The following is a 22,787-nucleotide window of genomic DNA, read 5'->3' on the forward strand; positions in this document are numbered from 1 at the left end:
TTTAACTTGATTTTACAAGCTTTGAGCATTACAAAGTTAAAGGACATCATTGCACAACAGTGGTTTGTGCTATGGCTCAATAAAAAGGTCAGTCATGGGGCTAACAATATGGTAATTTTTGTTTTTTCTGAAGTAGTTCTGTTATTGTGTGCAAATAATTTATGCTTTCTAAAGAAAACTAGTAAGTAAGTACTAACACTTAATTTCCTAGGGGGGCTAATAATTTTGTCCTGTATTTGAATATTTTAAAAGAACATGAAAGAGGACAGGACTGGCAATGAACATGTCCTGTCATGCAGCCCTACACCTATCCAGAGTTAGGTTCCTTCCAGTTTCTGTGGTTTTGTACCATTTTGTAGGGGACTACTTTTGGTAGAAAGTAACTCTGATGAGAGGTTAACAGAAAGAGCTGTGGATTATTCAGAGTACCCGGGACATTTTTTACTATCTCTGCCAGGTTTAAGCCTCCAATATGCAAGAATTAGCAACTTGTCGAATTCATACTCCAACATAGGGTGCAGCATATCACCAGAGTAACAGCTAACTGTAGCTGCTGTTAGCGAGTTAGCTCAGTTAGCCATACATTTAGCAGTCCTATTAGCTGACTTGAGGTATTAACCTGAACTGAGAGCTCAGAACAGAGGATGGTTGTTGGTGTTTGGCGTGTAGACCCAGAATATTCTCACACCTACCTCTGTGATTTAAGGGTTTATTTCAATCAAACAAGAGCTAGTGATTGCTGAAACAGTGGGAAAACAACCCATGACAGTTTTAGTGAGTTTTAATTTGATACTGTCAAGTCTGAATGAAGTGTTTTACAGTGAATTAACAAGCAACTGAGCTAGTCTTAGATCGATAAAAGAGAGAAACTTAAAGTCAGAGGGTGTGTGGTTGTTTTTCTGTTCAGTCAGGAAAATTGATGTAAGAATACTTTCTTTCTTGACATTTTGAGAGTTTATTTTGTTATATATTAGACTAACAAAGAGCTTGTGGAACGTAGTGAACTTACTCAGACCATCACCTCTCAAGATACAAAGTGATATCAGGCAGGACAGGCTGATTTTAGCTGGTTACCATGCTAAGCTCAGTAGATATCTCTGTAACAAAATAAAATACTGTAGACATCTTTCACATAGCTTCAGAACTGTTACTTCTTCACATTCTGTTGATAATTTGAGTTAATTTTTGAAACCTTTCAACTAAAACTCTTACATATAGCTCCTTTAAAAATGGCACCTTTAGTTGCCTGCATTAGATGTGTTCAGTTCAAAACAACAATACACCTTGGGTGAGAGGAGCTCTGCTTTCAAGCAGCACCATAATATCTTGCTTCAGTGCTGGTACTCCCTGCTGTGAGAGCACGGTGCAAAAGCATACGCTCACCACACAGTACAGCAAAAGCGAGCTATGTGAGGCGGTTGAAAAGGGCAAAAATGCCATTGTTGAAAAGTGGCTGCTTCAGTGAAGCCAACTGACGAGACAATACAACCAAGCATTACGTATAGTAGTAATTCAATTTTCCAATTAAGGTGCACACAAGAAGGATAACCCACCTCAGAATGAGTCATTTTAATTCATTTAAACTACTCAGACAGTCTACAGGTCCATTTTATCAACAATTTACTCTTTTGTACTACTGCTTTTTCCTTTCAGTCTTTTATTATCACTCACTCTCCTTCAAATGCACTGCATACCCACACAGCCTCGTGGGAGACTTAAAGGACGGGCCCTCTTGCCATATGAAATAAAATGTGTTACAGAAGAGGTGGGGGAGAGAGAGGCAGAGACAGCAATAGTCATGGTAGGAAATACTGTATAGACTGCAGCTTGGCTAACTGATGGCTCCTTGGAGTCAGAGTTAAGCATGAAGAGAGAGGAGGAGGGGAAGAGAAGGAGGGAAAGGAAGGTGCAAAGGGAGGGAGGCAGGAACAGAGGTGGTAGTTATGTTTATTGATAGGTCCTGGAAGAGAGGTGGATAGGTGGAGGGAATAGAAAGAGGTGGGAGGGGTGGATAAGGCAATGGTGGACATCTTTACATCATGGTTTACAATATCTAAATACATCTCAGTGTTCGAGATTGTGTATAATCATTAGAGCTGGGACTGGTCCGATCTCATATCAGTATCGGGGCTCGATACTGACGAAAGGCATCTTCGGCTGTTGGACTTGCATCACTGATCTAAATCCACAACGCCATATGTTTGCGTGTTTGCAACGTGTTTTGTGTTTGTAAACACTGCTGCTGCTGCTTAACAGTGTGAACTGAGAGCTGAATAGCACTTTTAAATTCTACCCTAATTCTTAATTCTTATAAGCCACCAGAAAGCACCACAATCTAAAAAAAACACATTGCTAACACTGACAAAGAGTAACATTTGCATTTTGGAACATAAAATAGCAACAAAACTCACAGCAATGCATCATGGGAAATTCTGCAAATGAGGGATATCAGCTGCAGGGGTCAAAAGCCACAATCTTACAGGACCCCACAATGGTTGAAGAATGCCATTACACACATTTAATTACACAAACTACACAAGTTTTTCAGACTGACATTCACTTCCAGCCTCATGTAATCTTACTACTACCACAACTACTACCACTAACAACAACAACAATAATAATAATAGTAAATATTAAGAAAAAAAGAACGCTGGTATCAGTATAGTATCAGTATCAGCAGATATCCAAATTCAGATATCGAAATCAGATTGGAACTGAAGAAAAGTGGATCTGTACATCTCTAGTAATCAGGCATGACTCCACGAGAGTGTTTGTTTGTGTGTGTGTGTGTGTGTGTGTGTGTGTGTGTGTGTGTGTGTGTGTGTGTGTGTGTGTGTGTGTGTGTGTGTGTGTGTTTGTGTGTCTGACCCGTAGCCCCTCTGCGGCAGACACTCCAGGATGTCATAACAGAGGCTGAGCTGGTCATCTCTCTCACAGCTGTAGATGCACTCCAGAGCAACCGCCATCAGCTGGTCTGGGTCCCCGATGATCTTCTGCTGGCACTGGAGGAGAGGAGAGGAGAGGAGAGGAGAGGAGAGGAGAGGAGAGGAGAGGAGAGGAGAGGAGAGTGTGTGTGCATGACTGACCGTTCCAGCACATTCACACTGAGGGGTTGTGTATTTTCTGCGTGTGTGGTTCATGTTTTCTAATAGCCAGGAGACCTGTCCTTGGCTGTGCCCTTATGGGGTCATAAATATAACATTTACAGCACCGGGATACGACACCGGCCCTGACATGGCACAAACAGCCTCAGTGCGTGCGTGTTATGGTTACCCAAGTGTGACGCCCCCCTACCACTTGTGTTTGTGTGCGTACTGATACTTACGTCAGGTTTAGAGTGCTGGAAGATGATGAGGGGCAGGGTGAGGTCTCGCTGGGCCAGGCTGACCAGGTACTCTCTGAGCAGAGATTTAGCAGCACCCTCTTTCTGTCCCTCACATCGGTGCAGGAACGGCACCATCCACTGGAAGGCATCTTTCACATAGCGCTCAGTGCTGGACTATGGATAGAAAGACACTTATTTTAAGACATGGATATGAACAGGTATCCACAGATCACTTACAGCTTGTGATCACAGCTTCTCAGCTGTCCTAAATCACATATAACTATAACCAGTCCTGTCCCATAATACGATTGTTTTCTGATCAAAACAGCTAATACTGGTTCTGGGTGATAGTACTCCTGGATTTCAAAATAAAATATTCAAAAGTAAAAAGTAAAACTGCTGACTATTTATTTAACATTAAAATTTAAATTAAATGATAAAAGACACAGATAGCAAACACCACAGGTTTGGGGCAAGTTTGGAGGGGATTGGAAGAACAGTGGGACACAAACTCCTCTCCAATTGTGTATGTGTGTGTGTGTGTGTGTGTGTGTGTGTGTGTGTGTGTATTTATTACATTAGGATGAGTGGAAAATAGAAATACATTGTCACAGAATATATGTTACAAAGTGGTTAGCCCAAAAAGACCAGTGAGCACACAGTACATATTACCAAATTGGAAAAAATAATCAAAATCAGGTGAACACCCTGTGGGAGCATCTCCTTGATAAATATAGATTTATGTTTTTGCTTTTAATGTTTTACATCATTTCAAGGAACTGTAAACTGAATTTACTTGAATCCATGCCATGCAATCAAAGCTCCAAATTGATCTACAATAGCTACAGTATGTGGGTTGTGCAGCTGCGTGTCAAGTTCACGCAGGGCTTCACACCCACCTTGCGACAGCTCTGACTGAGGATACACAGATAAGAGAGCATCCACGGGGGAAAATGAGATTCACAAAATATTCAGACGCTAAATGCAAACTTGCACACCCACACGCAAACATTTTACTTTGCTGTACTGTGTCTCTGATAAAGGAAGACATCAGACACAGGCAAAGAGGGAGATTTAATCTAGGCAAGTTTGGTAAACATTCACAGACACACACACACACACACACACACACACACACACACACACACACACACACACACACACTCGTATAGCGCCCAAAGGGAGTACCAGTCAAACAGCATGTGTTAGTGCAGTCAACAACATTTGCTGGCTGCCTGCCTGTATGGCAGATCCTACTGGCCGTGGTCCTCACACGCTGAAGCTGGCAGTTATTAGCTACAATTTAGAGGACAGCTCATATTATGTACTCCAAGGAGACTTGTAACTGTATTACCTGCTACACACTAGCTTTCATGGCTCTCTCGCTGCTGTTGGATGGAAACATTGTACTGTCAAACTTCAGGGATTTCAGGATATAAAGAAAGTGATTTGCTCTGAAACTGCTATTAAAAACATTTTCAAACTATGATTTTTTTCTGTTTGCTTTTGTTGCCTATTCAAATTGTAATTAGCATACAATATGCTCTTTTAAGCAGCAGTTAAGAATTAAAGTAACCACACTATGGAGCTTTAAAATGAAATGTAGTGGCAAGGCAAGTCTTCTGATTTTTATTGACAATGAACAGCCCACATACTGTGAACTAGACAAAGCTGCATGCTGGGAAGTGCACATTTAAGACAAAGGAAAGTGGTGTAAACAATGTTTCGTCAGCAGAGGCTGAATCGTAAAAAGACCATAAATAAATTCATATCCAAATGGGATTTGGTCCAAACTATGAAAATACTTTTAAATAAACATATTTCAATCAATGTAAAGATGCAAAACTATTTGACCATAATAATGGCACTGACAGATCTGTGACTATCATGTTTAAATAGTGTAGAGAGAAATAGTTTCATTTTATTTCGGCGGTAACATCATTTTGGCTGACATAATGCTACATCAGCACATGCCAAGTGAAAATGACACCTTGCAATTTAATCATACTTCTCTTCTTCATTTTATGACATAAAGAATACTAGTTCCAAACCAATAACTAATTCTGAAAACACATGATGGGAAAAAAATGTTCCAGTGAAAATGTGAGAAGGAACAGGTGAAAGGTGAATATCATGTTACTTACATTTTTCATTAGCAGGCAGAGCTTGTCAATGTCACACAGCTGCTGCAAATCTTTTAGTGTCAGACTTAATTCACATGATGTCTCATACACGAGTGTTTCCATGGTGACCATGTCATCACACAAGAGCTCCAGCCCTGGGATCTCACGCTCCTTCCCCAGACGCACCAGAGACAGGGCGCAGTCCACCTGAGGGGCACAAAGAAATGCCAGTTATAAAGGAGAAAAAACAAAGGCAGAAGAAACATTAAATTAAGTGCTCATTCTCAACAGCCAGTATGATGCAGTTCATCGATAGCCAAATTCTTATTTTCTTAAAAGGTAGAATCTATGAAGTGATCAGAACATGCTAAACCAGATCTGTGAGACTGAAATGCCTATTGTCAATTAAGTACCAGACAAACTGAAAGTGTGATATGATGACGGCTGAAGATGAAAAGTCAGGGGACGACGAAGATCAGAAACACTACAAATGTGCAGATGAAAATGCATGGAAATCCTTCCAGCAGGTGTCATGATATTTCACACTGAAGCACGAGAAGCTGGTGGTGCTAGAAGAAAAGTCAGGTGATCAAAGCAGAAGTGTGTACCAAAGTTACTGCCAATCCACCTTATAGATGTAGAAAGATTACAGTGAATATGTGAAAACTTTGACCTGACCTGACTGACAGTAAAATTATTTTTCAGGGACCATGAATGTCTATACAACCAGGACGCTCTGGTCACTTGGTAGAGCGTGCGTCCAATGTACCGAGTCCACAGTAGCAGCTGGCAACAGATAACACAGTTAAAACTAATTCAGCAGGTGAATAAAGAGGCTGTTTGGAGCAGGGTGCCATATCATTGAAAAACTGTTGCTGAGGTCACTGAACTGGGATGTGAAGAAAACAACAATATCCCAACTAATGTGAAAGGAAATAATACCTGTCAGTCATTACTAATATACAATCATTAGTCTCTGGACAATAAAACAGGGAAGATTTGGGCTTCCTGTTACTCTGATCGATAAAATTCCATCCAGAAGAGCAACCAATCGATATCCGACCACCTATACGCTGGCAGCACGCCCAGCCAATCGATGCTCAGCCACCTGTGGACACCAGCCAATCAATAGCAGATGCCGCTGGGCCCTGTAGCGATGATTGCTTTCTCTCCACCTTTTAGAGAAGGAGAGCCCCTTTAGCACAGTGGTTAGCGTGGCATCTTTCCCATGCACACACACACACACACAGAGCCAACAACCTTGTCATCTTCAGCTTATCTCAACTCATTTCTTGCTGAATGAATGGTTGCATGCCTTCTTTTATAAAATGCAGAGACACACACACACACAAACGCAGGATGAGAAAAAAAAACCCAAATCACCTTGAGTCAGAGCCTGAGCAATTAGATACAACAAGAGAGAGAAGTCTATTGATCCACCTGTGAGTAAAGATCCTCCTGTTCACTCCACCCCTCCTTCCTTCTCGCTTTCCCTGCTCTCCTGAGATAGATTCCCCAGCTCACCGCAGACAATTCAGATGTTAAAATCTCACACTTTTTAATTACGACCTCGTCTCCACGCCCTCCCCTCATCCTCATCACTCTCTGCACTGTAACAGCACAAGTATCCTCCGTCTGTCCCTCTCTCTGTGTTATAAACCCGATTCTTTGGTCTAATGTTCCAACTCAATTTGATCCTTCTTTGTCTCTCCTGCCTGTCCTGCCTCAGCCCTTTCTTTCAAACATTGTTTCCACATTTTCTCTTGAACTCTGCTGCAGTTTTATTTCTTATCCTCTTCTCTTCTCTCTTGCCACCTCTTACGAGAAGTCGGTAACCGTCACCGAGATTGGCCTCCATTTGAACTCTGCCAAGTCTGGCCCTTTGCTTCCTCTCTGTATGCCTGTCTCCCCCTCTCGGTCTGCTTTCCAGAGCCACCCTCTCATTTTGTGCCATTTTGTTGCCAACAGTGTTTCAAACAACACTTGTTTCATAATATCCTTTATTTCTACCCTTTCACCTCTTATAACCTGTGATTTTCTTTCCCACAGACAGCTCTTTCCATGAGATTGCTTTCGTTTTTTACCTCTAACATCTGTTAGTCCCTGTCCTCCCCTCTTTCTGTGTTTGTAATACACTCTAACCTAACTAGGGGATGTTGCATGGGCCCAGCATTTATCCCCCTTTTTCTCTCTTTTGATTGCGCTTCCATTCTCTACTTTTTCAAACACGTCTCCCCTCTGTGAGTCATCTTGTCAATCTTCCCATTCAGCGCCTCGCTTCCTGCGGCTCTGTGACTGGTTTAAAACACTCCAGCTTCCTCTGATGTGGCTCCTTTTAATCAAACCCCATTTTCCTCCATTAAAACGCTCTCCCAAGCATAAACACGGCCAGATGAGGGATGGGAGGAGGGCTGCAAATGAGAGAGAACAAATGAGATGAGAAAGTAAAGACGGCAGGAAGGAGGGGAGAAAAAGAAGCTCAGCAAATGGCAGCAGAGATGTTTCAGTGTCTCTTTCTGCTGCTGCGTCTGCATGAGTGTGAGTGAGGGAAATGCGTGAAAAAGCATGAGGCGTGAGAGTTAGGGTCCCAAGAAGCTCCTGGAGTAACGTGTCAGAGAGCAAAAAGAAGATGAGGACAAATTAAAAAGGAACAAGGGAGAGAATGACAGGAAAGAGCTGGTGCGAATTCATAGAGATTAACAAAGACTTCCTTTTATGCTCAAGTCGCTCAGTCTCACTTTCTTTCTCTCAAGTGGATGATGAAAGGCGCGACTCCCCAGTTGTCTTCAAAAATGAGCAATGGACCCCCAAATCTCCTCTCCTCCATCCTCCATACACCCAGTGGAAGGGATAAAGTGGAGAAATGAAGGGGAAAGATATGACTGCACCCTAGTTAGTCCTTTCACAAAGACAAAGAGAGCGCTGTGACAACCTTGATCCATCACTGTGAAGGAGGTAAAGAGGGGGGGACAGAGCTGCGGGTGTGGATTGTGTGGGTGGAGGGAGTGGGCAGCTCCAGCCGTTACATCCCATTACTCCACTAAACAAGTCCTATCAACTCCTATTTTTCAGTTACAGCAACAGAACGCAGATGACAGAAGCTTTGGTTACTCTTCATTAGAGGTCCATATGGCAGATATGATAATGTCTGTCACAGATAGGATCAAAGTGACCTTTACTGATGGAGGTTGGCAACATCGCTGTTGCAGTCTGAATCCCAGCTCGTCACTTTTTTCTGCCGCAATCATCTAAAAGAAGCGTGCAACAGCAATTATCTTGCAAATCGCCAGATGTCTATTTATTCTTTTCTGTTATAAGTTTTAATCAAGTATCAGGATCCTGAGAGGAACCTTAGCCAAGTGTGACAACGGTTTCGCCTTAATAGAGATATTTCTACCAGTTGGAGCTGATTTTGATGATTAACAAGGGATAAACAAACTAATTTCAATGTCAAAGTGACAAATAATCCTATAACTATTATGGATCTGTTGAAAGCCCAGCCCATTCTTGAGTAAAGCATCTCTGTTGCCATGGTAATCATCTGTCTGATGCTTTGAGTCCACAGAAATACTGTCCCTCACTGAAAGAGGTGGAACCAAGTAATTGTTTTGCAAATCAAAAGTAAGTCTCACATCTTTGCACTCAAGTCCCAAATCAAGTCCAAAGTCAAGGTTGACAAGTCCCGAGTCCTAAACAAAGTCATAATGCACTCCACACCAAATGCAATGCCATTTTAACAACAGAGCCTTGACTTACCGTCTTTTTTGCAATGTTCAGTCCCTACAGGACGTTGCGATGTTGTGGTCGCAACAATTAAAAATTCAACCGATGCCTGTGAATTCTTCTCAACCTTGCAACTTTGGCCAATTACCACAACTTTTCTGCAAATTTGACCAGTCATTGCAGCTTCTCATGAGTTCCACCAGTCATATTAGAGCGCAGACATCATACACGTATGTCTCAATGCAAATATTCAGTGTTTTATTTATTACATGTTTGGATATATTTTTTTGTTACAGGTACTGAAAAGAATACAATGTTTGTCATTGTTACTGACATTAATCAATGCTCTGTGCACTTAATAATTGCATTTAATAATTTGTTCTTGTTGAGTTTGAGCTCCATTCATTCTCCCTGGAATAAGTGGCCTTCTCTTTTTAATTAATGATACAAAAAACTCACATTTGTTTTGCAATTTTGACTTGCAAAATAAACACTATAACATGCATCACAATATTTTAGAAAAGCTGCTGTGAAATCAGGCATTTTAGGCCACAAGAATTCCAAAAACAGCCCGTGAAATCCTGGAGGGACTGAACTTCATGGTTCTCTCCTGCAGCTTGATTGGATGCTGTTGGACTGATTCAAACAAAATGGATCTGGGGATCGTAAGGAACTAAGTGCCACTTTGCTGGGAATGAATATTGTTAAAGTTAGTGGACTCAGGGAATGAAGGGAAATGAACTGATTTGTGGATTTAAATGACACACTTCTTAGTCTTTGGGCTTGGGGGGAAGGTGTCAAGTATTTTCAAGTCAAAAGGCTCAAGTCCAAGTGAAGTGATGAGTCAAGGTGCAAGTCATTTTTTGATTTTGTCAAGTTGAATCTAAAGTCATCAGATTTATGACTCAAGTCTGACCCAAGTCCAGGTCATGTGACTCAAATCCACGTCTTTGTCGTGTTCATACCTGTCTAGAGCAGGAGTCGATATCCTTAGCTCTGCTTTGGTACCAGTCGGTTAGCAGCTCGATGCAGGGTGTGGCTGTGCGGAACCTCAGGAGCTCTGGAACCTCCTCATACAGGAAACTGTCATCATCGAACAAGTTCTGGTCCAGGACATCTCTGAGGAGGACATGGACAGAGAGTAGAGAGCATTTTACTCACTTATTTTTAGGAAATGAAATGGTAGAGGTAGAAAAAGCAGATTACAGAGGGGGAGGAAGGAAATTTAAAGAGCAAATCTGGTGATTTCTCTTCTTATAAGCAACCAGTGCTGGAAAGCAATTAAGTATATTTACATATGTACTGTACTTAAGTACAATTTTCACATACTTGCACTGATGGTTACTGGTTACTTATACATTAAAAAAATACGATATGCTTAAATGATATGATCCAGTGCTAGAAAACTAATCTATGCAGTAGAATACAAAACATCTAAAATTGGCTCCACATTGACAAACTACAACATTTAAATGCCAGTGCATTTGTTAGTGTTTACATAATAATATGATATTTTATAATAATGTAACACTGTGAAAAGGAGTCACTCTGCTAATGAGCATGTTTACTCTTGATACTTTAAGTACACTTTGCTGACAATACAAACAAGGAATTTACCCGACTGACAAGTGTTGTCTGTGTAGTTAAAGCCTGATATTGCCAATTCCTTTGTGCCACAGGGGTAAATTGTTGTACAAGATCTATTAAAAACACAAAACACAACTGCACATTTTCTTAATTACCATGAACATGGGCACTGTTTATTCTGAGTCAATCCAATATTTACTTTCTTGTAAATACATTTTGCATTTTAAAAATGAAAGTAAGACATTTATGATCTGTTATTAAAACATCGGTGTTCAGTGCCAATCAATATGCTCAAGAGCAACAAACAGGATGGGGAAGCCTTAAAGTAGCCAGACTCAGAGGCTAACACTGTATTGATTTTGGTCTTCTCACGGGAGATGCTGAGAATAACCAAAACATACAGCATCACCCCCCTTATCAGGAGGAGGATGTAGAGTGAGGAGGGAGAAAAGAGAAAACATTCACAGAAAAATGGGAAGAATGAGGACATAACATGGCAAAAAAGGGAAGCGTGGGGGACAAAACATGTCATAAACATAATCCCAAACATTGCTAGCATCACAGAATCGGTATCACCCTGCCAACCCCGGCCAAGCAAACCACAATAGCCAACTGATATTATGACTCTACACTAAAGTGCAATAAAACAGAGCTTGCTAAATAAAATTGTAAATGAAGCTGGCCTCCCTACAGAAGCAGGCAAATGGCATAAATTGGCAGTGCAACAAGATTTGGTATTAGTTTGTTATGGTTCTGTTTAACATTGAGATAATAGGATGTCATGTTTTGTTTCACATAATGATGCCAGCAGAAGCATCTGGCCTGCGTGGAGCAGGAATTTTAACAATCCTACACTGCTAGAGGCTTTGTTATCAGGGGTAATGAAGAGATTTTACTGTGATTTACTGTATCTCAGTTACCCAAGCTTGGTGTATTAGAACTCTCAGTGCACATTGTGATAATGTTATTGTGTTTGTTTACCTGCACTCCTCTGCCTCGCACCAGTCCATGTCTCTGTGCCGCTGCTCGTCCCATGGGATCAACACCAACTCACCTCTGTCATCCAGACTGAGACAGAATGAGACAGAATGAAACAGAAAGGGAGAGAAAGGGACAAAAGACAGAGCAAGACATAGAAGAAGAGAGAATTTTATCATTATTCATCTATTATCAATCCATTTGGACTGGCTTGCCTGCTTTTTGCATGTATTTTATAACTTTTAATTGTTTAATGTTCTGGCCTGTGAGGCTTAAACAATAAAAACCTGTAAACCTAATGAGACTGAGAAATGTTTATTTCACTTTATTATTTTCTATTTAATTGGCTCATGCTCTTGTCTATGAGATTTATTTAATATCAATCTGAAACAGAGCAGATCTGATATTAGCCTTTAACAGCTATATAGGTATCAGCATATGTAATATGAGCCTATATGAAATCATTTTTTTTAGCAGAACATAAAGAAGATTGTTTTTGTTAGCTTAACAGAGATCATTTATGTATATTTAATCAATTTTCTTAATTCAGGTGTAGTATATACATGTATTTTGCTCTATTCTTTTTTTTCACTCTGATACTCTTGTTTTTCTTATTTGTTGTTTAACATTTCATTCTTAAACATGATGTGTTAGTGAAAGAGTAGGTGCTGTAAGGTGTAGCTTCAGACTCAGACTGCAGAAGTTATGTTACATTATTTTATTGTGATGTTTTTTGACAGTATTATTTAAGCATCTAACATTTTGTGCAAGAAGATATGTATTTATGTACACAAATTTGTATTTTTTTTGTACATAATGAACTAATGTCTGTAGTGTACTGCAGACTGAAATTTAAAAAAAGAAAAAAGAAGAAACATGAAAATATGAAACATGATGATATTTGTATTTTTTGCAGCTGTATTGGGAACTGTGATAAAAAAAAATACTTATAAGACAAGGAGAGGAAAAGAAAGATACCAAATCCTACCGATATAAATGTAAGAGTGTTTTGTGTGTTTTTGTGTTCCACCATTCCTCCAATCCACATTCTTTCAGTTCCCTTCAGACGTGCTAAAAAAGATGTTCACGCAGCGTGCCTTTGCAGGTAGTGTATTTATTAGTGTTTTTCAAGCATTTCTCTTCAGTTTTAATGTTAAATAAATATTCAGCTGTTTTCTGTTTTAATTTCAAGTCCTGTACTTTGAAATCAAGAATCCCTTATTTTGAAATCCAGAACGTCTGTGAACCCGAACTACTTTTTCGATATCGATGGCTGTGCTTTTTATTATTAAAAGTGGCTCATGTTCTTTCATGTGAGGGGAGAGCGGTGTGTCATTATTTATGAGGTCATCATCAGAAGGCTAAATCTGCCCAAATATAGGAATCCTTTCACAGTTACACTAGCGGGTTATTACAATCACCCTTTTTTTATATTTCAGCTTTTAAGTTTCCAGTTCCATTAAAATAATTCATTTAGATAATACATTTAAATGGGCTGAATATATTATTTGAATGCTTGAATATATATTTAACTGGTCTGCTAAACTAACAGCTATTGATGAGCAATTACAGTTTGAAAATGTAACATTAACCACTGCTGAAGATCCGATTTGACTTAAACATTTGAACGAATTGAACGACTTCATGCCTGGTTGTTCTTTGTTAGAGGAAGAAGGGGGTCAGTTTTGGGTAAAATCACGCTCTAGAGAAAATATCACAACAAAGCATACATATCAGAATAAAACAGAACAGAATAAAAAACGAGCAGGAGTCAAAAAACGAAACTTCACTACACTCACCTATAATGGCGCCTGATAAATCAGCAAAGACATTTACTGTTTCAGACTAAACATGGTCATAAAGTACAGTGGTGAGGTAGCAACATATGGGAAATGGAAACTGTGGAGCATAATAAGGGCAGAAAAGACCAGGGAAAAAACAAAAGCGAAACAATAAACAAGTCAAAGAACTTTGGAAAAGAGTCTGGGTCGAGCGTCAGTTGTAAATAGCGTGGACTTTTATTTTCTAAGCGCCGTGTCGGCTCTGTGCTTTACTTCTTCCTGGTCTCCTTGAGTGTGACAGGTCTGAGGAAGATTAATAGGAAACACACAAGAAAAGAAACCAAAGTGAAGAATGACTCTGTAACCTGGCGTGTCAGTGCTGACAACACTCTGACACTTCAACGCACACTTGCAGAAGTATATGAATACATGCACACTGAGACACTGGGATGAACAGAAGCTTTTTCTATCTCTTATTCTAGGATTAATGCATTTCTTCTTGTTATCTATTTGTCTGTAGACAGAAAAATATGTACTGTGGCTGTAAAACTCAAGGAGATACTGTGGGCTACAAATCATCTATAGCTTTGGTGCAGTTAAAGGCCGAGTGCACACGCGCCGCAGCAGTTTTTTAACACAGCCATAAATTCTATCCAATCACAAAATACATAAGAAGTGTCCGAGAAGCAGATGTGATTTATGTCATCGCACAAAAGTAGGAAGATTTTTACCAACACTCAGGCACAAGTTCATCCATTACGATTGGGATTTTAACACCGAGATGACAGAGATCGAGAGGCCATTTTTGTTCTTCTTTTTTTCCCCCTGTCGTTCCTTAACTCGCTGCTCCTCTTTCCTCATTAAAGACAGCCAGGTTAGAGGGTGGAGAGTAAATATTGGTGCGAGAGCTCGGATATCGATGGGAGGGATGAATAATTCCACGCCCGCACCCCTAATCTACCTCACGTCAGCCTGAGAGAGGCAGGGAAACGGGGCAGGAAGAAAATGGAGATGCAAAGTAAACTTGGAGCCAGCATTTTAGTTTATTTTTATTTCCACTGGGGTGAACTCTTTCACGCCACAGGCTAAGTTTTGAACAAAATATCACCATTCTGCATTCTTCCATGCATCGAGAGGTCCCCTCGCAGACCTGATCAATATTACAGGAGAATATTTTCCCCCTTCCAGTGAAGCAAGACTTTAGTATATAGCCAGCGAGCTCCAAACAGATGGCTCGAGCCGGCTCCCCGTCTGCTGCAGTGTAGGAGCGAGCGCTGTTGGGAGGAGCAGTTGGTGCTCACAGGCTGGGGAAAATAGGAAACTGCCCCACAGTGGCAGAGCCATGATGGATGCTCACTGCAGAGCCACAGCTGCCTGACCTCCATACAAACTCAGACATGGCTAATAAAAGGGAGCAGTGATGGTGTGTGTGGATGGAAGCTGTAAGAACAATAATCTTTATATGGTATATATTTTTCACCTCATGACTCCAGGGGAGTGCATGCATGTGTTTTTTGATCACACTTTACTATACACTACACTATTAAGATGTAACAAGCTGTACTTCATATCAAATTAAACAAAAACTATATATTATTTACATATACTTATTATCTATGTATTTTGTTGGACAGTGTTAGACCCTTATTAGACTTTCTTTAGAGGTAATTAGGGACTCATTACAACAGAGCTGTGAACTAAAATGTATTATTTCCCACTGGGCGAGGACCAAGCTACACTGCTAACACCATTGTGCCCTAGATGCCTTCAAGAACCCTGCAGTCATCTGGAGCTGGTTTTTTGAAGTTCCCAGAAACAGACAAAACAAAGTCAGGGATGCAACCCACACCCCAAAGCTATGGAACATGCATTCTATTTTTATCTCACTTTTACTAGTATTACAAAGTCTGTTTTATCCACATGTACACATCTTATCTTATTTTTACTTGTGGGTTTTATTTTCTATATTGTTTTACATGAATTATAACATTATATTCCTGTTTTTTATGTTGATACTATGTATTTTTATGTGAAGCACTTGATGCATGTAATTTCTCTTCTCTTTCTGGACAGCGCTTTGGGCTGCATTTCTTGTATGAAAAGTGTTGTACAAACAAACTTGATTGTCGTTGTTACCCTAAGAAAGTCTAGTAAGTGTCTAACAGTTGGAGTTGGAAGTAATACTCTTTATTTTGCTGTAATGTGTCCCCATTTACCCTCTAATAATAATGAGTTAACGAGGGTCTGATAAAGGGTGTAATACTGTTTTTGTCTAATTTAATGCAAAGTACTGCTTGTTACATTTTATTAGTGTACTGTTAAATAGAGTGCAACCTGCTCCTTTATGTATATGTGACTTGTAAACACATTCAGTACTAGCACAGAGAGGAATAGTCAGAAATGGAGGAGGGGGGAAAAGCGGAGGAGTAAATAGAAAAGCGAGTAAGAGGAAACAAAAAGGTAAAAATGGATGGCTGGCTGCACTCATCAGTAAATCCAGTGTGTCACCTCTATTAGTGAACCATAAAGGGGTGAGGAATGACTTCTCCCCCTCCAAAACACTCCTCCATCATCTCCTTCTCACATTGCCTCTCCTCAACTCCCTCCCTCCCAGCATTCCTCTGGTCCTAAAGCAGAAACTTGAAGGTGAAAACTTGAACAAGTGAAGGTAGGCAGCTGCAATCATTAAAGCGAGCACCGTATCATTTTCAAGTGTTCAGTTGCATGCATGTGAATTTAGAAGCAGCAATTAGCGCTCGCTGCTTTTATTTCATGGCTGTGTTTGCCAATGTCTGCCCTTAAGCTGTGGCTCTGTGTGTACACTTTTGTACACGGTAAAGTGAGAATAAACTTGTATGTGTGCCATTTTCCGAGAATGACAAAGATTCCTGATGTGTGAAGGTGAGAATAAAGAAGATGAAGTGAGAAAGACCTTTGAGCATGATGAAGATGATTTTAACCTGTAAGGTAGAGAGAAGTGCAGCTTGTGCATTCAAGAGAGGTGTAAATTTTCAGACGTCAAAAGAGGTAATGCATGTATTTTTACACCTGCTGTTTCTGTGCTTCACACAGTAAATTGGTGTAAAGAGGAAATTAAAAAATAGATGAAAGTAAAATGACATGCCATTAGTTTTCCAATCGTGTTACATTTCTAAAATGTTCATTTTTAATTTTAAGTGTAAGTGGTCATTCATTTACATAAAAAATAATTATTTTGAAGCATTTCTTAAGTGATTTCTTATTCATCATGATTAATGCATCTCCACCAGTACATCTTAATGGATTCTTTTTTGTTCCACAGTCTAGATTAAATTACTATGCTGAGTACATCAGAATAGACAAAAATAAACGTTTATGTTTATTTGGAATTGATTTGGATTGAATTCACCCTCACTTTTCGATGTCTTTAATAATACAAAATGTTGACTGAATAACATTTTCTGGACATGTCTTGACACCTCTGTACTGCCATGGGATAACTAAATTTGAATATCTGAGTGAAACTGCACCCTCGAAAAAGAGAAAGACAGGAGCGCAATAGTTTACATATACTTTGAGGCTCTGGCACCATCCACATGTTCCCTGCTACTTTCTTTTAAACACACTTTACATGTTTGAAAGTAGTTGTTGAAAAGTCTGCATAAAGGAAAAAAGGAGTTGGTTGCTTTAAATGTGAAAAGACAGAACTATGTTGTAGTGAATTCTGGAGTTAGACTGGTGAACTGTGTTCAGAACTTTTTGAGTGGACCTGAAACATGACTCAGTGATGTGCTGGAGCCATGGTCTTCCCAACACTATATAATAATAAAACCACCCTCCCCCTCATGTCACTCTCTGTAACAGTCACTTATGAAGGTGGCTTCAGCGACTCTCTCAGTCCAAATCAGCCCAGCAATTCACTTCAGCTCACTTCAGCTCCGACAACCCAGCACAGAAAAAAAAATCATAATAATACCCTGTCCACAGCTGAACATTGCTTAGCTTCCCACACCAGTACTCCTGCTGCATCTCCAAACTGGAGGCATGTCGACCGCCACCTACTGTAGCTAATAAACTGACTATGGATAAGTACCTCATACAACCCCGCTTCAAAAAACTCACAGTATCCCCTTAATGACTGGGTGCATTTGTGTGTGACTCACCAGGCTTCAGGCAGCAGGATGGTGTACTCATGCGGAGAGGTGGTTTCTGGGAAATTGTAAAGGATAGCTAGTCGATGCTGGAGGAGTTCTGCTCCGTGGTACGTGAACAGAATGTCCAGAGCCTGCACGTTACTCTCCTGCAGGCAAACAGATGAACAATCAAAGAAGTGAAAACTGAAATTGATCTTAAATTTTTAAAAAATATCTGCACATTATGTGATAACATTACAGCTACTACAAGGAGTTTTTAACTGGTTATGAAACTGTCTCAATTTAATATCGATGCCTTTATGGCCTGCATCAGCAAACAACACCATCTTGAAGATCTGTTACTTCTATAATTCTTAATCCTGCCACCAAGTTGGATTCTCCTTGAATCAGATATGAATAGTGATGAATGATATATGAATGTTATATATTGTTGTTATGGCAAGGGCCTCCAAAACCAATACAATATTAAAGTTCCTTGTAGTAGCTTTAAACTAAATGCAATAACGCCAAATAAATGACAATCTAAATTGAATTATTTTACACAAATAGCAAATAGTAATGGAATATAACTGAGAAGGAATAGGTACCAGGCATAAGAGAAAATGAATCAGAAAAAGGACTTTCGATTTATTTAATAAATTTTTTTCTGCATTTTGAGAATAAACTTTTTGACTTTATTCTCAAAATACAAGAATCTTTCTCCCCTAATTTTCTTATGTCTGGCAATAATGCTATAAGTTCATTCTAGACATTGTGACATTATTCTCACAAGGTTAAATTAAAAAAAAATCTTCCTCCACTCATTTTATTTCAGCAAATCTAGCCCTTTTACTGTTTCATACCTTCCGTTCCTTTTGAAGGAAATACAAACATGAAAAACATGTTAGATACACCTAATAGCAGGTTTTTCTTTTATTGTGGCCACCCACATATATAAATTAGGGCAAAAAAAACTCAAAACATTTCTCTGTAGGCAATACAATTCAACACTGGCACCACAAACTACAGTGACTATAATGACGAACACTTCTCTAAAACAGTTTCAACAAAAACTGATTGTAACCTTTATGAAAGTAGGATTTATTGCCGGGCTGTTGTATTGGCCTACATTTGTTTTGTATGTAACTGGCAACTGAGTGCACATCACATTAGTGACAAATGGAGATGCAGGCAGCTAAGACAAGCAAATTAAGTGAGATAACTAGCGAGTCTGTGGCTGATGTTACCCTGGCGTAGTTTCTTGCTGACAACACGATATTTTGACTGCGGAACTTCTTGAAGAACTCGGCATCATATTTCTGCTCGGCTGCATGAGGACCGCCGAGTATCTCCTGGAGAGTGAGAAACAGAGAGCGAGACCAGAAAAAAGTGAGGAAGACATAAAACAACCGTGGTTCATAAAAAGGAATGTGTGAGGCAGAGGATAGTCTTTCCAGAGAAAATAGCGCTAGTGGGTGGAAAGTCAAACTACGGATGAGATGAAAAGAGCAAACAGAAGATGTGACTGCAAATGAATGCACTAAGACAAAGTCAACAGAGGTGTTATTTAATGTTCTAGTATCCAGCCGTCTTGTCCTTTTAGTTGGAACCATCTGAGGAAGGTATGAAAGTGGCTAAATGTGTGCACATGCATATGTCAGGAGGGGACATTTGTTGCCCTAGCCTTTGGCTTGGACTGATTTATGTGTGTCTGTGTGTATAAAATCTCCGTAGCATCCTCTATGCCAGTGTCTGTGTGTGTGTGCGTGTCTGTGTGTGTGAGAGCCTGATGGATAGCCCTTTGAATGGGCCGTATGCAGACAGAGCCAGCCCAAGTCGGGATGATAAAAACCCTAATATCATATTCATAGACAGCCAGAGAAAATGGATTGGGGCAAAAGGAATCTGACGAGTGCTGCAGTTACCATGACAATGTCCGAATAAAGAGAGAGACGTCATTCTGTCTGAGTTGAATATCTAGCAGGGGTAAAATCTCATCTCTTCTCTCCTGCACGGGAGAAAGTATGGCCCTTTCGCCAGTGATTTATTGTGGATGAGAATGGAGTGCATGTTACCATTATTCATCGTAAATCTGAAATCCAGAGTGTTGTTGGGTAGTTGCAAGTGTGACAAGTTCCACTTTAAGCATGTATGTACTTATGGTTAAAACGTAAATAAAAACAGAACGCAATAATTTGCAAATCATCTTTGGCTTGTGTCCAAATGAATACAGTACAAAGACAAGATATTTAATGTTCAAACTGTTAAACTTTATAGTTTTTTGTAAATATACACTCATTCTGAATTTGATGCTCGCAAAACCTCTGTTTTTTGGGTCAGGGGATCTGTCAAGACCCCACTGATGCTGTAAAGTGCACACGGGTTTTGGAGCAACTTATGCTGCCATTCTGAAAATGTCTTTTTTTCAGCGACGTCTCAGGGTATTTCAGCGAGGCAATACCAAGACACACTCACAGTGTGGCTTTGCAGTAAGAATTCAGGTACTAGACTGTCCTGCCAGCGGTCCAGACCTGTCTCCACTGAAAATGTGTGGCGCATTATGAAGCGCAACAGATGATAACAGAAACCCTGGACTGTTGAGCCACTGAAGTCATATTACTGAGAAAGAATTTTAGTTCCCAAAGGCTGAGTGTCCTAATTTTTTTGGAACATGTGTCAGGCATCAAATTCAGAATGAGTGCATCTTTATAAAAAACCATCCATTTGAACAGTATTCAGTTGAACATGGGTCAGAAAGTTTTTGCAAATCATGGCATTCTGTTTTTATTTACATAAAAATAGAATTAACATCCCAACTTTCTTTGGAATTGTGGTTGGTTGTATACTGTATGCCTACATTAAAGTACTGCAAATGCCTCTCACATAAATATCTCCTTCAATTTTTCAATATTTCTAAAGAGATTAGTGGGGTTAAGAGAGAGTATCAATAAAAGGCATGTGAGAAAAGCCTCTGTGCTTTGGAGGGATTGGATACAAAAGGAGCGTGCATTAGGTTGTCTGTGGGGAAACAACTAAGCAATAAACAATATTTAAACAAAAAGACTGAATTACTTAAGTCTTCTGCAAAAATGTAAATGAACATATAATATGGTCCTTCAGAGACTGTCAAATGTGTGTTTTAACAGTAGTTTATAGTGATTCAGACACATTCTACTTCCTGTGAGGTCTCACAGAGAGAAGTTTTTATAACGAGACATTAGTCTGAAAAACATCAATTCAGACACCACTGAGCCTGCTGGCTCCTCACTGTACCAATCAACACACTGCTGGAAGTAGTGTGAATATTCCCAACAAACAAACACTGTGTTTTTGTTTTGTTTTGTTTTTAATCGATGTTTTAATAATGACAAATAAGCACTGACCATCTGATGTTTCAGTGGCGTTTTTCAGTCACCCATCTGACACATATCACATGGAATAGATACTTTTTCATTTTAATCCGTACAGCTGGCCTTTACACATATAATCATAACCCCAAAACTTGTTTTTAGGTTTAAAGATGGATTAAGACAGTTTATTTTTAGCATTGATGGGCAAAAGTTTCATCATAACCTTTAAGCATAATGTAAATCACATGGTCTGAGAGAAAACTAGACTTCATGATAAAACAACTGATAGAGAGAAAAATCAGAAAATTAACGTAGAATAAAATTAGTGTTAAAATTGAAATTGCCTTCACTGTGGCAAATTTTGGAGACAGGTTAGTTTTACCCTACTGGTGATGTGTTGCTGCAACAGTAATCCTGCTATTATGGGTAAAATGGGAGGTTGATCGTTGTTACCTCGTACGTTGCCAGCCGGTCAAGGTATGAGAGCAGTTTCAGTCTGCTCCGACACAACTCCTTCTGCTCCAGAGTCAGCCTGGACACACACACACAGAAATTAACAGCATGCCCGCACAAACACTTCAACACAACATCACAATTAACATAAAAATCAGCACCTTAAAAACTCAAATCACAGGATCTGAATAGTGTTTTGTTTTCACTGCAGTCAAATCAAAGTTCCATTCTAACACACCACCTAGCCTTAAATTAATTGTAAATTGACCCTATACAGTATATCCACAGGGACCTATATAACAATGCTTGGAAATAGTGAGTACAATACTGCATGGTGCCCTCTAGACCTAATCATTTTTAAGGACAATAAATCATCTCCTTATGACCACAAGAGCCCTTCAGTTGTTATGTATGGGATGCTAGCTGTCAATGAGCTGACTGATCGCCCTGTGAGAATCAAATCCATTTTCAATGACATTTAATCACAACCATAAATAAATTGGATGACCACCAAACACAGAGGCACTAGGCTATAGGCTGCAGGCTAGGATCTACCTACAATTCAATCACTCGAGGCATGCCCAAGGGGACGGGACCACAGGGCTGAAAACTGCTGCGAGTGGTCAGGTACGCCCCCTCAGATCACACATACTCGCAGTGAAATAAAACATTTTTTCACCACATGCTCACACACCCAAGTCTAATCCAGAAGGAAACAACCTGACAAGGGCAGAGCGGTGCCCAAAGCTCTCTAAAAACTTTGCCTGGATCAACCGCAGTGTGACCACAGGGGAGCTGACCCCTCCACCGCCGCCTTAATCCCTAATCCCTCATTACAGAGTGCGCTATCAGGCCTTATCAGGGTTCCTCTACACAGACTAACAGAGATTAACACTGGCTCAACACCCTCTCTGGCACATCAAAGAGTGGCGGCTTAGCACTCGTACTAGTGGTAATTATTGCTTTGCTCTGCCTCTTCAGAGAAAAGTAAGAAAAGTGAAGGTGTTGGAGAGAGAGAGGAGAGAGGGAGGTGAAATGACAAGTTAGGAAGTTATTTCACCCAAATCTTTTCCTCTTGATGTTTTGTGTGATGACTCTGTCACAAATTCTAATACAAACTACATGGCCTCAGAAGTAGACGACGCAGTGACAGGACATCCCTCATTCACAATTTGGGTTGACTTAACTCTTCATTTTCATCTTTCATCACTAAATGAAATGTAAAATCTGTAAAAGAGCACCAGAAGCACCTTGATGTTTTTCGCTTTTAATGAAATGTCTTGACATTTGTGGATTATGGATTTATTATTACCATGGGCTTTGGTACACACCGGATGACATGTAATAACTTT

The 22,787-nt window shown here is 39.9% G+C and overlaps 1 protein-coding gene across 2 annotated transcripts in view; it reads right to left on the reverse strand.

The window, feature by feature from the left end:
- The window catches only part of nbas (NBAS subunit of NRZ tethering complex), a 224,197-nt gene that overhangs the window by 156,116 nt on the left and 45,294 nt on the right, over window positions 1-22,787 (reverse strand). For both annotated transcript variants that reach the window (XM_084736747.1, XM_084736746.1), the window contains exons 19-26: window positions 21,436-21,514; window positions 18,880-18,984; window positions 17,663-17,799; window positions 11,743-11,829; window positions 10,140-10,293; window positions 5,473-5,658; window positions 3,329-3,502; window positions 2,872-3,005 (exon numbers count right to left, since the gene is read on the reverse strand). In XM_084736747.1, the coding sequence (XP_084592873.1) occupies window positions 2,872-3,005; window positions 3,329-3,502; window positions 5,473-5,658; window positions 10,140-10,293; window positions 11,743-11,829; window positions 17,663-17,799; window positions 18,880-18,984; window positions 21,436-21,514 (1,056 nt within the window). The remainder of the gene's footprint in view (window positions 1-2,871; window positions 3,006-3,328; window positions 3,503-5,472; window positions 5,659-10,139; window positions 10,294-11,742; window positions 11,830-17,662; window positions 17,800-18,879; window positions 18,985-21,435; window positions 21,515-22,787) is intronic.

Source organism: Lutjanus erythropterus, chromosome 15 (genome assembly GCF_056507025.1).
Source record: "Lutjanus erythropterus isolate fLutEry1 chromosome 15, fLutEry1.hap2, whole genome shotgun sequence".
Classification (NCBI taxonomy): domain Eukaryota; kingdom Metazoa; phylum Chordata; class Actinopteri; order Lutjaniformes; family Lutjanidae; genus Lutjanus; species Lutjanus erythropterus.